The sequence below is a fragment of the Geotrypetes seraphini genome, chromosome 8, assembly GCF_902459505.1.
Source record: "Geotrypetes seraphini chromosome 8, aGeoSer1.1, whole genome shotgun sequence".
In the NCBI taxonomy this organism is placed as follows: Eukaryota; Metazoa; Chordata; class Amphibia; order Gymnophiona; family Dermophiidae; genus Geotrypetes; species Geotrypetes seraphini.
This window is the reverse complement of record NC_047091.1, coordinates 81,092,299-81,105,456: the sequence shown is the minus strand read 5'-3', so window position 1 is coordinate 81,105,456 and position 13,158 is coordinate 81,092,299. Positions and strand designations below refer to the sequence as shown.

Genomic DNA, 13,158 nt, shown 5'->3' with positions numbered 1-13,158 from the left:
ATCTATGTTCCATCAATGGTTTCAGATAACAGTGCTTTTACTTCCATTAAACATGTCTAGATACTATGTTTAATTTTGAGAAAATAGGCTTGTTTTACATTCTAAAAAGCTCTATCAAGAGTTCCCATGTCTATTGAACTACTTGTCTACTCCAGAAAACATGTATTATGTATATTTTTAGCACTATAAAGTCAGGAGACCAAGGCAGAAAGCAGGGTTTCACTTTGCAACTGTCTGTAAAAGCTTCATGCTCAGGCCTTACTCTACTAGGAATTCTCTTTCTTACCATCTGTCAATAATTAAACTAAGGGAATAAAACCCTGGAAGTTTTTCAAGGCAGCTGCAGCACTACCAGGATGAATGCAGGCAAAATGCACCCTGGCCCCTTAGAGCTACAATACCAGCAATCTGTAGAAAGTACCTGAACATATCAATGTTTTAAACAAATAGTCTATTGTAAACAGAAAGACAATCTCACTTCAGAAGATGCAAATTGAGACTCACATGAGCCCCCTTTAATGTCCAGCTATTAAAAATAACTTTTGGTGAGAAAGTGTTAGTGAGTTGAGATATATTTACATTAAAATAGAGCTGCTACAAGGAGGATACAGGATGCTAGGCCCATAAAATTCTCCTGCTCCTCATTCCTTCACAGTGGAACATCCACTATCCCCCCTCCTTTCTTTTCCCAGAGGTTCACATCTTCTCCTCTTGCTGGTACCAGCTTAGAAAGTCTCAATGCATACAGTTATCTCACACTGGTCCCCGGCTGGAAGGGAGAAGTGACACAGAATGTTTCTATGCTGCCAAAGGGCAAAGGCTGCCAGGAAGCAGAGATGAGGGTAGAAGAGCAGAAGAGATACCTGGTGACAAGGCTGGAGAGTGAAGCCACTGAGATACTCAAGTCCGGCTTATCTTACGTCTTACAATTAGCTAGGAGTTTGTCTTTAAGTTAAACAAAATAATGGTTCTCAAGATAAAGTTATTTTTGAAACCTCATTTAGAACTCTTCACAGAAACCTGATAGTAGTCACGTGGTGTTTTATGTCTCCCACAGAAAAGCTTGAGCCACCATCATTAAAGTTGTGAAACTCACAGTACAAGCTAAGTTAGTGAGGGGCTCCCAGAACATGTCACATGCACCCTGGAAGGCAAGATATTGCACATTGGAAAAAGATGAGCATGGCTACAGGCCATTGTTTCCTGGACTCTTGTTAAATCACACAGACCCTGCTGGAATGCTTAATCTGAAATTTCCTGCCTGGAGAGGCAAGTTTTCCAAATATAGGTGCTGGAGCCATCTCTGAACCAGTTGGTATGGTGAGCAATGTCTTAAGCTTCTTCCCTACTCTTCAGAATGTCAGTGCCATTTACTGATGACCGCCTGTCCCCATACTTAGGGAACATATTATGCAGTACAGCCGAGGCTGGAGAGAACAGTCTATGGTCAATGTTTGGCTCCGGGTGTTTGGGGAAACAAGGAGTGGGAAACATATCCTCAAGCCAGGAAAACTACAAATATGATGAAGAAGACAATGAGGATGAGAAAGATTTTGATCATAAGCCAGCGATTGGAAGTGATGGACTGGAAATATTTCAGGATTTCTGAATGAGCAGCTTCTACGTTCAGCTGTGTATCTTCCACATTGGCATCGATCCTATAAGGGAGAGGAGAGGAGAGATGAGGTGATAAAGGGAAAATGTTGAAACACTATGATGGCTCTGTTCTTGGGACCTCTTAGTCATTGATTCAATTCTTTGAGGGGTCCTCCTGCCCTAGGCTCTGTACTTAGCTCTTCATAGCCTTCACAGACCACCCCCATACCTCTGGATGGTCTCCTCTTGCTCCTTCACCATGTGTGCCAGCTGCTGGAATATGGAGCCCAGCTCCACAATGGTGGACTCGATGTTCTGCATTGTGTCTGCTCGGCTCTGGATATATGAATCCTAAGGGGAGAAAAGCACAAAGGGCTACACCAGTTATTTTCTATGACTCCCCTCCCCTTGCAACAACAAATCACCTTGATAGCTGGCAAAGGTGTCTAACCCATCTGTGATAAAGAAAACTTTTCTCCTGCTAAGATGATAATGACCAGATGAGCCACACTTAGGTAGGCTTGTGAAGAGAGATCAAAGAAAGGACAAGAGCTGATGGGCTAGGGCAATGGTCGGCAAACTCATTAGTCAAAAGAGCCAAAGATCAGTAGTACAACGTTTAAGATTTCTTTTGAGAGCCAAATTTCTTTTCAAAAACCATGTTTTTAGGAGTCAGTTTAAACTAGCTACTAACATTAAATAAAACCAAATATGTCATTTAAAAGCAGCCCATCAGTATGATGGGTGGGAAATATTGTCCAATATGAAAGGAGGGTTTTCTCTGCATGTTTGGCAGCGGGACCGATGTTGCTCCTCCTTTCCTCTTTCCACTCCCTCCCTCGCCCCACAAACATACCGGGGCCACCGGGTTTCCTGAACACTAAGTAGAAATACAATAGGAGGGACAGTCAGGTGCTATAGAAAAGTAGTGAAATCTGCACAGTCAAGACTGCAAGGATTACTAGATGTCTTTCAGCAGTTCCCGTCCCTCCCTCCCCCTTACCTTTGTGGCGATTTTCTTTTTTGTCTTCCAGCTGACCGAGCCGACTTTCATCAAGTTGTGTGTGGCTGCCAAAACTTCTCCTCTGATTCAACTTCCTGTTTCCAGTTGCATCAGAGGAGAAGTTTCGGCAGCCACACGCGACTTAATGAAAGCTGGCTCGGGCAGCTGGAAGACAAGAAAAAAAAAAAGAAAGAAAATCGCCATGATAAGGTAAGGGGGAGGGAGGGAGATGCCCGATCGGTGACCGCGTGCGTTCCCTCCCTTAACTGCGGGAGACAAGGTCAGTCACCGTGTCATTCTCTAGCAGAGCCGCACTCAAGTGGCTGAAGAGCCGCATGCGGTATGCTGACCATTGGGCTAGGGGAAGCACAAGGCATATAAGAACATAAGCCATGTTAAGTAGGATCAAGGTCCATCAAGCCTTGTATCCTGTTCCAAGCATGGTAAGTTCAGGTCCAAGTTGTGTTTTTATATGTTGCATGCCTCTCTTATGATTTTTTAGTTTATTGCAAACTGTACTGCTGGTTTACGAAGGTGGTACAGTAAATGATTAAAGCCAAAGGTGGAAAAAAGTAAATTTCATTTAAAATTTACTGACTGATATACTGCTCATTGTATAAACACCTGAGCAGTTTACAACAAATTCAGTTTCAATAAGAACACAAATAAGTGATATAAGGAGAATCTTACCGAATGACAATCAATAGCAAAATTATCCACAAAATGGGTGGAATGGTCAGTGGAGGTTTTAAGAGCAGATCACGCATGTTTCTATGTGCAATAATGCAGGGACAGAATTTGCTGCCTGGAGGTGGTGGATAAGTGATCCACTAGCTTCTTTTCCAAACCTGCCATTCTCAGAGTGCTAGGTGACTTGCTGAACTTCTCACCTAGCCCGCTTAATCTGAGATTTAGCTTCTTCCCCCTCACCATAATCCTCTCACCTGCTCATCTATGAGCTGCAACTGTTGGCTCATCCGGGAGTCCATGTCTATGGCAACATCACTAGGTCGGCGAGTGTCATCCTGCAGCAGCACAGAACCCCCTGCATAGGGCAAAAAGTAAATCCTGTCAGAACCTAAAACAAATACAGAGTGGCAGACATCTTGCTGTTGTGGCTAACAAGTCCCCCAGAGGCAGATTGCCTACCAGTGCAAGGACAAACTGAAGTTGTCAGGATTCTCATTTTCCACCAAGGTTATATCAGTATGTGCCTGGGAAACAGATCCATACATATGAACATCATCTACAGGAAAACATCTTGCTATATTACTTAGCGTATACACTGAGCCAGCAATGAGTTCAGACATTAAGTGCTACCTTTACTTCAGGCATGAGAAGCTTCCAGGGTACCTACGGCTGTTAGCTCATGAATGAATACCCAGATAGTTCACCCGCTACATTCTACACAAGCAGGACCTACCCAGATTATTGGCCGTGAGAGGCAGAGAGGAAACAGGGACACGAGAAAACTGCTCCCTGCGACTGCGCTGCTGCTTCAGGTTCTGATAGGAGATAAGTAAAAGCAAAGCTGTAATCAATTGCCAGCAACTAAGCAAAGTGTGATACAGAATGAGTTCCACAGACAGACAGGACACACAGTGCTTGCAACTCTTACCTCAGTTCTCACTTCCAACACAGACTTGAAATCATTAGACATGGATGCCAATTTGGACTGGAAGAAAAAAAAACCCCTAAGAATGAATTTGGGTTTTAGATTTGATTACATGGATTCTAAATATGTGGCTGAGATGGGTTATATTCAGACATACTAATTCAGCCAGTTGTGGTGAACATTTTTCTGACTGTGGCCAGTTTATTCCAAGATATTCAATGCTGGGTCATTTCTTGGCTTTATCACTGAATATCTGATTTCTGCAGAGCCAGCTAATGCATCACCAGTTACATCGATATTCAGAACTTAAGCGGCTGTGGGTTACCCCATAAAGATAGGAATGTGTTTCATGCAGTCTTATGGGACGATTAGGTTCTTACCTCGATAATCTTCTTTCTAGTAGAAGGGTACAGTAGGCTTGACAAGTAGGTTTCTTCCCTTCTCTCATGAGGACTGCAGAAGGCATCATCTACATTTTTCAATTCCACATCCTTGTGCCACTGGGTAGTTCCTTAGTTTGTACCAAAGCAATGGATAACCCCTAAGAAAGGGAAAGAACAAAGAGGGTACAGGAATCTCCCATACAATTCAAATCTTTTTTGCTCTGCAACAAGAACCAATAAATTATACCAATGGGACCATAGCATAAACAAGGTGAACCAAACAAGCCATCTCCCTGAATGCAACCAGCACTAACATTTATGTAGCTTCTATAGCCTCTTCCAAAGGTTTTGCTATAGAGCTAACAGGAAAATTAGCTTACTTGTTTAACAGAAGTACATTATGAATCTTCATTCTCTCTTGGTCGTTCAAAGAGAAGCATCTAGAGACACCCATACGTGTCTGAGACAGAAAGCAAGCTAACTTAACATATGACAGGGTGGGCCGTCAAGCCTATTGTACCCTTCCACTAGAAAGGAGATTATCAAGATAAGAACCTAATCTTCCCTTCTAATGCAAAGTGTATAGTAGGCTTGACAAGTGGGGCATACCACAGTCCCCTAAATCTACAGTGGGGCAGATAAACCTGCTGCAAGCATCGAGGACTCAAAGGTGGTGTCCCTTTGTACTGCCATGTCCTCTCTGTAAAACTTTGTAAAAGTATGGAGGGTGGACCATGTATCTGTTCTATAATTTCCCTCAAGCATAACTGCTCAGGATTCTGCCCATGATGGGGCCATACTTTTGTTGAAATGTGCTTTCAAAGAAATTGGTGGCTGTTTACCACAGCTAATATACGCAGCCATGTGAATCCATCTGGAAATAGCCACCTTTGAGATTTGTTTTCCCCGTTTGCTAAGGTAGGTTAACACAAAGAATTGCTCTGAAAGATGAAATTCATTTTGAGATAATAGAAAAGAACCTCAAAATAATGGAAAAGAACTCTCTTCATGTCCAGTAATGCTAAGACTTCTTCTTTCTTCATGCATGTGACATGGAACGCCGGAAGCCAGACTTCCTGATTTACATGGAAGGCTGAGACTACTTTTGATAGAAAGGGAGACACAGTAAGTAGCAACATGCCCGCCTCCATAAATCTGAGGAACGTCTCTCTGCATGAGAGAGCCTGGAGATCCTAAACTCTTCTCACCAAAGGTGATAATCACCAGGAAAACTGTCTAGACCAGTGTGTCTCAAACTTTTTTTTAACTCTGGAACATTAAACGGCACATTTCATGTTTTTCATGGCACATTATAATTGAAATTATAAAATTGCAAAACAAAAAATTAAATCTGAGAGTTATTTATTTAATGTTCTTTAAGTTATATATGGGTAATTGTAAAAACGGTGAAACTAATGTAGATAGAACAGAATTTCTAATCAATACGATGGACGAGTGCAAATTAGCTCAAAACATGGCTCGACAGTTGACAAGCAAACACATATTTCATCATCTACCATCTGTCAGGGCTGAAAATCCAAGTTCTCAAAGATAAGAAGATCCAATGGTAACAAAGCCTTGATTGCTTTGTTGCTCAAGTTAAGATAACTACTGCATAAAAATAAAATTAAATTAAAATTACATGCCATTAATTTTCAAGGGGGCCTTACGGAGGGAGAAGTGTATTTTGAGTCTGCCTCCAGCTTAAGAGACATATCTTTACCCAATTGTCTAATAAAGCAAGTAAAGGAAAGCATCTCTGTAGGAGATGACTCTCTAGTAGGAGAGTGTGGAGATTGTGGCTCAGGAGAGTTATAAGCCTCTATTTGATGGAGAAGCATCAATAGAGGAGTCTACTTGAAGGTCAGAATCTATCACCAGAGATTTAGACCGATGTCTTTTGCGATGGTACCGATCTGGCGAAGGAGATGGTGCACGCTACTTGCATTTCTCTGAACGCTTTGGAGAAACATGCTTTGATTTTCGAGAACATTTGCTCGATTGTGATCATCAAAGAGAAGAAGAATGGTGTCTCAACGAACTGGAACGATGACAGGAGGTACAATGCTTCGATGAATGTCTGGACAATGACTGGTGCCGAGAACCAGGAGAATGCATCGATGACACAGTGCTGGTACAGCAATGTTACTTACCGTAACAGTTGTTATCCAGGGACAGTAGGCAGCTATTCTCACTAGTGGGTGATGTCATCCGACAGAGCCCCGATGCAGATGTCTCACAAGCATACTTGCTTGAAAAAACTTCAGAAGTTTCGAGATGCCCGTACCGCGCATGTGCGAGTGCCTTCCCGCCCGATGCACCGGGCATGTCTCCTCAGTTCAGATAGCTAGCAGAGAAGCCAACCCAGGGGAGGTGGGTGGGACGTGAGAATAGCTGCCTGCTGTCCCTGGATAACAACTGTTACATTGCTTTATCCCAGGACAAGCAGGCAGGTATTCTCACTAGTGGGTGACCTCCAAGCTAACCCCAATGGGATGGTGGGAGAGTTGGCAACTTAGGAGAATAAATTTTGCAATACTGTTTGGCCAAACTGTCCATTCCGTCTGGAGAAAGTATCCAGACAATAATGAGAAGTGAAGGTATGAACCGAGGACCAAGTGGCAGCCTTACAAATCTCCTCAATCGGTGTCGATCTGAGGAAGGCTACAGAGGCCGCCATTGCTCTGACCTTATGGGCTGTGACATTACAGGGAAGGGGTAATCCAGCCTGGGCATAGCAGAAAGAAATGCAAGCCGCCATCCAGTTGGAGATGGTACGCTTCGAGACAGGGCGACTCAACTGGTTCAGATCAAAGGAGACGAAAAGTTGAGGAGCAGTTCTGTGTGGTTTGGTGCGATCCAGGTAGAAAGCCAAAGCACGTTTACAGTCCAGAGTGTGAAGAGCTGATTCTCCAGGATGAGAATGAGGCTTTGGAAAAAACACAGGAAGAACTATGGATTGGTTGAGATGAAATTCAGAGACCACTTTAGGCAGGAATTTCGGATGAGTGCGGAGGACCACCTTGTCATGATGGAATACTGTGAAAGGCGGATCCACCACAAGGCCTGAAGCTCACTGACTCGGCGAGCAGAAGTTAGGGCAACATGAAAAACCACTTTCCAAGTGAGAAACTTCAGCGGAGCCTTGTTGAGAGGCTCAAAAGGAGGCTTCATAAGGTGAGAAAGGACAACATTGAGGTCCCAAACCACTGGAGGAGGTTTGAGAGGAGGATTGACATGGAAAAGTCCTTTCATAAATCTGGAAACCACAGGATGAGCAGAGAGAGGTTTCCCTTGCAGAAGCTGATGGAAAGCCGCAATTGCACTCAGATGGACTCGTATCGATGTAGACTTGAGGCCAGAATGAGATAGGTGCAGAAGATAGTCCAACACAGAAGATAGGGAGGCTCGCTGAGGCTCCTTACGATTAGAAACACACCAGGTAGAAAATCTAGTCCATTTTTGGGAGTAGCATTGTCTAGTAGCAGGCTTCCGGGAAGACTCCAACACATCCCTCACCGCTCTGGAAAACTGGAGAGGAGTTACGTTGAGAGGAACCAAGCTGTCAGGTGGAGAGACTGCAGGTTGGGATGGAGCAAAGATCCTTGATGTTGAGTAAGCAGTGAAGGAAACACTGGAAGAAGGAATGGCTCCCTGCTGCTGAGTTGAAGTAGAAGGGAGTACCAAGGCTGTCTGGGCCACCGAGGAGCTATCAGAATCATGGTGGCATGGTTGGACTTCAGCTTGACCAAAGTCTTTTGAATGAGAGGAAACGCATAGAGAAAGAGATTCCTCCAGTCCAGAAGAAAGGCATCTGCCTTGAGGCGATGAGGAGTGTAGATCCTGGAGCAGAATTGAGGCAGTTTGAAGTTGTGGGGAGCCGCAAAGAGGTCTATCTGAGGCGTCCCCCCACTAAGAGAAGATCTGATGAAGGGGCTTGGAATGGAGGGTCCATTCGTGAGGCTGGAAGAGACGACTTAAGTTGTCCGCCAAGGCATTGTCCGCCCCCTGAATGTAGACAGCTTTGAGGAAGGTGTTGTGGCGAATCGCCCAATCCCAGACTCTGAGAGCTTCCTGGCAGAGGGAGGCCGATCCCGTGCCCCCCTGCTTGTTGACATAATACATGGCGACCTGATTGTCCGTGCGAATGAGGACCACCAGGTCATGAAGCAAATGTTGAAAAGCTTGAAGAACATTGAAAATCGCCCTGAGTTCCAGAAGATTGATATGGCACAGCTGGTCCGCACTGGTCCAGAAGCCCTGAGTGCGAAGACCGTCCAGATGAGCCCCCCGTACATAGGTCGAGGAATCGGTCGTGAGAACCTTCTGGTGGGGAGGAGTGTGAAACAGCAAACCTCTGGATAGATTGGAAGAGATCATCCACCAACGTAGAGACTGCTGAAGAGCAGGAGTGACCAGGATGTGACGAGTCAAAGGATCTGACACCTGTGTCCATTGAGAAGCCAGGGTCCACTGAGGAATTCTGAGGTGAAGTCTGGCAAAAGGAGTCACATGAAAAGTAGAGGCCATGAGGCCCAGGAGAACCATCATGTGTCTCGCTGAGATGGACTGGTGAGAAGACACTGACTGACAGAGATGAAGAAGAGCTTCCAGGCGCTGTGGAGGAAGGAATGCTCTGTGGAGGCTGTCTCTTCGCCGGTTGCCTCACAGCAGGAGCCTGCCTGGGAGTGTAATGCCGTTGGTATATCAAGAGTGGTCGTGAAGGTCGAGACCGAGTATGTTTAGGCTTCGGACGAAGGATGGACTGGAATGACTTCTCATGGTCCGACAGCTTCTTCGTCACCGTCTCAATGGACTCATCAACAAATCCGCACCTGCACACGGGACGTTGGCAAGCCTGTCCTGGAGGTTCGGGTCCATATCAATGGTCTGAAGCCATGCCAGGTGGCAGCCCGTGCCGAGAGCTCAAACGCATCATATGAGGATTGCATCAATTGAAGACGCAGCTGGGACAGCGAGGCGATGACCTCCTCGTATTCATAACGAGCTTGAGAGTCGATGTAAGGCATAAACTTCCAAAGCACTGGAAGGAAGAACTCCAAATAGGTGGCAAAATGGAAGGTGTAATTGAGAACTCGGGAAGCCATCATTGAGTTCTGGTAGATGCGCCTCCCGAACTTATCCATGGTCCTCCCCTCTCAGCCCGGGGGCACCGAGGCATACACCTGGGACGGATGAGATCGCTTGAGGGAGGACTCGACCAACAGTGACTAATGGGAGAGCTGGGAGCCCTCAAACCCCTTATGGTGTACTGTGCGATACCTGGCATCCAGTTTGCCAGGAATGGCAGGAATGGAGTACGGTGTTTCAAAACAGCGCATGAACGTCTGGTCGAGGAGCTTGTATAGAGGGAGGCGAAGAGACTCAGCAGGAGGATGAGGCAGATGCATGGTATCAAGGTACTCCTTGGAGTAGCGGGAACCCGAGTCCAAGGTGATGTCGAGATCATCCGCCATCTGCCGCAGAAAAGATGAAAAAGACAGCTGGTCCCCCAACACAGGACGCTGAGACGGACTTGTTGAAGTCGAGGCCTCCTGATCCAAGGAGACATGGGATCTACAAGGAGAGAACGACCTGATGGTATCCTCGAACTCCGGGCCCGGAGGAGGCGAGACATCCGAAGATGAATACACCATACGAGGAAACTTCTTCCGAGGCGAGACGGTAGAATGTCTGGACGAATGCCTTGAAGAATGCCTGGAGCGGCGCCCCTCACTCCGTCTCGAAGGAGATCTGGAACGACGATGCGAAGATGGCTCCGCAGAGGCCTCCAACGAGTAGATGGGGCTGGAGGCTGTAGAGCAAAGAGGAGGATGGGCCGACGCCTCTCGAGCAGCAGTCCACGGGTCGAGAGACGGCTTGGCAGGCAAGGGGCTCCGGAAGAACTCCTCCTGATGACGCACAGGGCTTCGTCTACTCGGAGGCAAATCCCAATTGTCTCCGTCCGAGGCGGGGATGGGTTCCAGAGGCGGCATCTCACCAAGCGAAGCACGCCTCGATGAACTTGCAGCCAAACGCCGAGCTTCCTCACCTAGCAGTGAGAGCGAGCGGCGAGGCGGAGGAAGAGGAGGAGGCGGCTCGACCCCCCCGAGGGGGTTCCGCATGCCCATGCTGGATTGTGGCAAGCCCCTTGGGGCCCATGGTAGTCATGAGCTCGAGGAAGTGGGCTTCCATGAGCGACCGCATCGAAGCCGACAAGGGGGGAGCCGCATCTGAAGTGGGACCCTCTGTACGGTCTTCGCGGTCCCGAGTGGTCGAGTGCTTGGCGTTAGATGCCTTAGGCACTTTAAGAACCACCGGGGGAACAGTCTGCTGAGTTACCTGACCTGAGGAGACCAAAGAAGGCACCGGAGCGGGAGGCGGGGTCGAAACCGGAACGAGACCCGATGCAGCAGGAGCCGATGCCGAAGGCGAAGCGCTGGTCGAAGCTGAAGGTTCCTTGGAAACCTCCATAGTGAACATCGACTCCCACAGGAAACAGCGACGCTTGAAAGCACGTGCTGTTAGAGTGGAACAAGGCCGGCACGATTTCTGAAGATGGTGAGGCCTAAGACACTGTAAACAGCATCAATGCGGGTCCGTCAACGAAATCGCGCGCTGGCACTTGATACACTTTTTAAAACCGGTAATAGGCCGGGACATAGGCTGAAAAAGCTCCGCTGCTAGATCGAAGCTGCGGGGCCCCAGCCACGCAACCGATCCGGTTGAATCTAAGGAAAAAAAATTTATTTATTTTTTTTGAAAAACAAGAAAACGACAGAATAGAACACACGATAAGAGAAATAAACTCAAAACCGCGAGCACTAGAAGGCAAAAACAAGGGTTCACTCATGGCAGAGAGTTGAAGCAAAACTTCTCAGCTCCGCGGAAAGAAAAGAACTGAGGAGACACGCCTGGTGCATCGGGTGGGAAGGTACTCGCGCATGCGCAGTGCGGGCATCTCAAAACTTCTGAAGTTTCTTCAAGCAAGTATGCTTGTGAGACGTCCGCATCGGGGCTCTGTCGGATGATATCACCCACTAGTGAAAATACCTGCCTGCTTGTCCTGGGATAACTCTGGATTTGGAAACTAGTCACATAAGGAGTTTTCTCTTGGCCGGCATGACTGGACTCAATGCCTTAATGGCCTGCAACTCCACCTGGGAAGCTGGTGACTTCTTTGCTGGCTTACCAGAAGGAGCAAAAGACTGCAACATCAGGGTTGATGCTGGTGCATTGGAGGACATCGGTGCCTTTGATGCCAATGACTTGGATGTTCATGGATGCGAAGATTCATCCCCTTTCATGCTGGCACCGTACAATTGCTGTTGTTGAAGGCGGTGGCTTTCTATAGTGCATTTTTTGAGAGTGGAACAATGCACACAAGTGTCAATGCGATGTTCTGGCCCGAGGCACTGGATGCACCAGCTGTTAGGGTCAGTGATGGATACTGTCCTCTGGAACCTGCTGCACTTCTTAAACCCTGATAATGGACGGGACACAGATGGAAAAACTGCCTCAGCTAAATCAAAAATGAAAGGCTAAAGCGAGAACGGAGGCCCTGCTGTCGAAGCGCCTGAAGGCGAAAAAACAGGGAAAAAATATTTCTCTTTTTTTTTTAACCGGAAAAAAGGAGGTATGAAAATTAAATAAATGAAGAAAGAAAAAGTAGAAAATGAATGCGCGAGCATGAAGGCAAGGCAAAAAAGAATGAACATTCAAAACGCGACTTCTTAGTTCCACGGAAAACTAAGAACTGAGGAGCTGCGTGCCTAAGTCGGATGGGAAGGCACTCGCACATGCGCAGTGAGTCGCAAACTTTCTAAAGTTCTTAAAGTGCTGGTGCACTTTTGCGGCTATCTGTACCGGGGCTCCGTGGATGATGTAACCCACATGTGAGAATATGCTGCCTGCTTGTCCTGGGATAAATGTGGACTGTGTCTTGGAGCTGCTTGAAAATGAAATTTGCACTGTGGAAGTCTATGGAGAGTTCCAGATTTAATTCCTGCAAAGATAATGTAATGACTTCCATCAAATCCGCCGGTTTGAAAAAAGTCCGCACACTGTCATGTCCTCTCCCTAGTTTAAGGCTGCTACAGACTCTTGGCTGTTATCACCCATCTGAGACCCGGAGTCTTCTATGAGGAGTCACTTTGAGGGAGTAAAGACATTGACCCTAACCCCCAATCATCCTAGTCCTTTTCCAACTGGACCTCCAGTTCCTTTGGTAAAACTTTCTGCTGGGGAACTGCACACTGCAAAGGTAAACCCCCATGTGCCACCACCGGTGATACTCTAGGCTATGTAGATGCTTTATACTTCACATAAGCTTCAAACAACAAACTTACAAAATCAGAAATCCTGGTAACCTCTGCACCAGGAAGCCTCAAAAGTTGGATAAAAATCTGAAAATAATATATGCAGAGCAGAAAAAAAAAAAAAAAGACACTTTTTCTTCTTGCTTCAGAAGGAAAAACTGAGGAACTGCCCAGTGACACAAGGAGGTGTAGTTGAAAAATGTAGATGATGCCTCCTGCAATCCTCATGGGTAAAGGAAAGAA

The 13,158-nt window shown here is 46.5% G+C and overlaps 1 protein-coding gene across 1 annotated transcript in view; it reads right to left on the bottom strand.

The window, feature by feature from the left end:
• Window positions 1–482: 482 nt before the first annotated feature.
• STX5 (syntaxin 5) overlaps window positions 483–13,158 on the bottom strand; it is a 39,022-nt gene continuing 26,346 nt past the window's right edge. The window contains exons 7-11 of the mRNA XM_033955469.1: window positions 4,218–4,274; window positions 4,023–4,104; window positions 3,544–3,644; window positions 1,826–1,947; window positions 483–1,658 (exon numbers count right to left, since the gene is read on the bottom strand). Of these exons, the coding sequence (XP_033811360.1) occupies window positions 1,499–1,658; window positions 1,826–1,947; window positions 3,544–3,644; window positions 4,023–4,104; window positions 4,218–4,274 (522 nt within the window). The 3' untranslated portion in view covers window positions 483–1,498. The remainder of the gene's footprint in view (window positions 1,659–1,825; window positions 1,948–3,543; window positions 3,645–4,022; window positions 4,105–4,217; window positions 4,275–13,158) is intronic.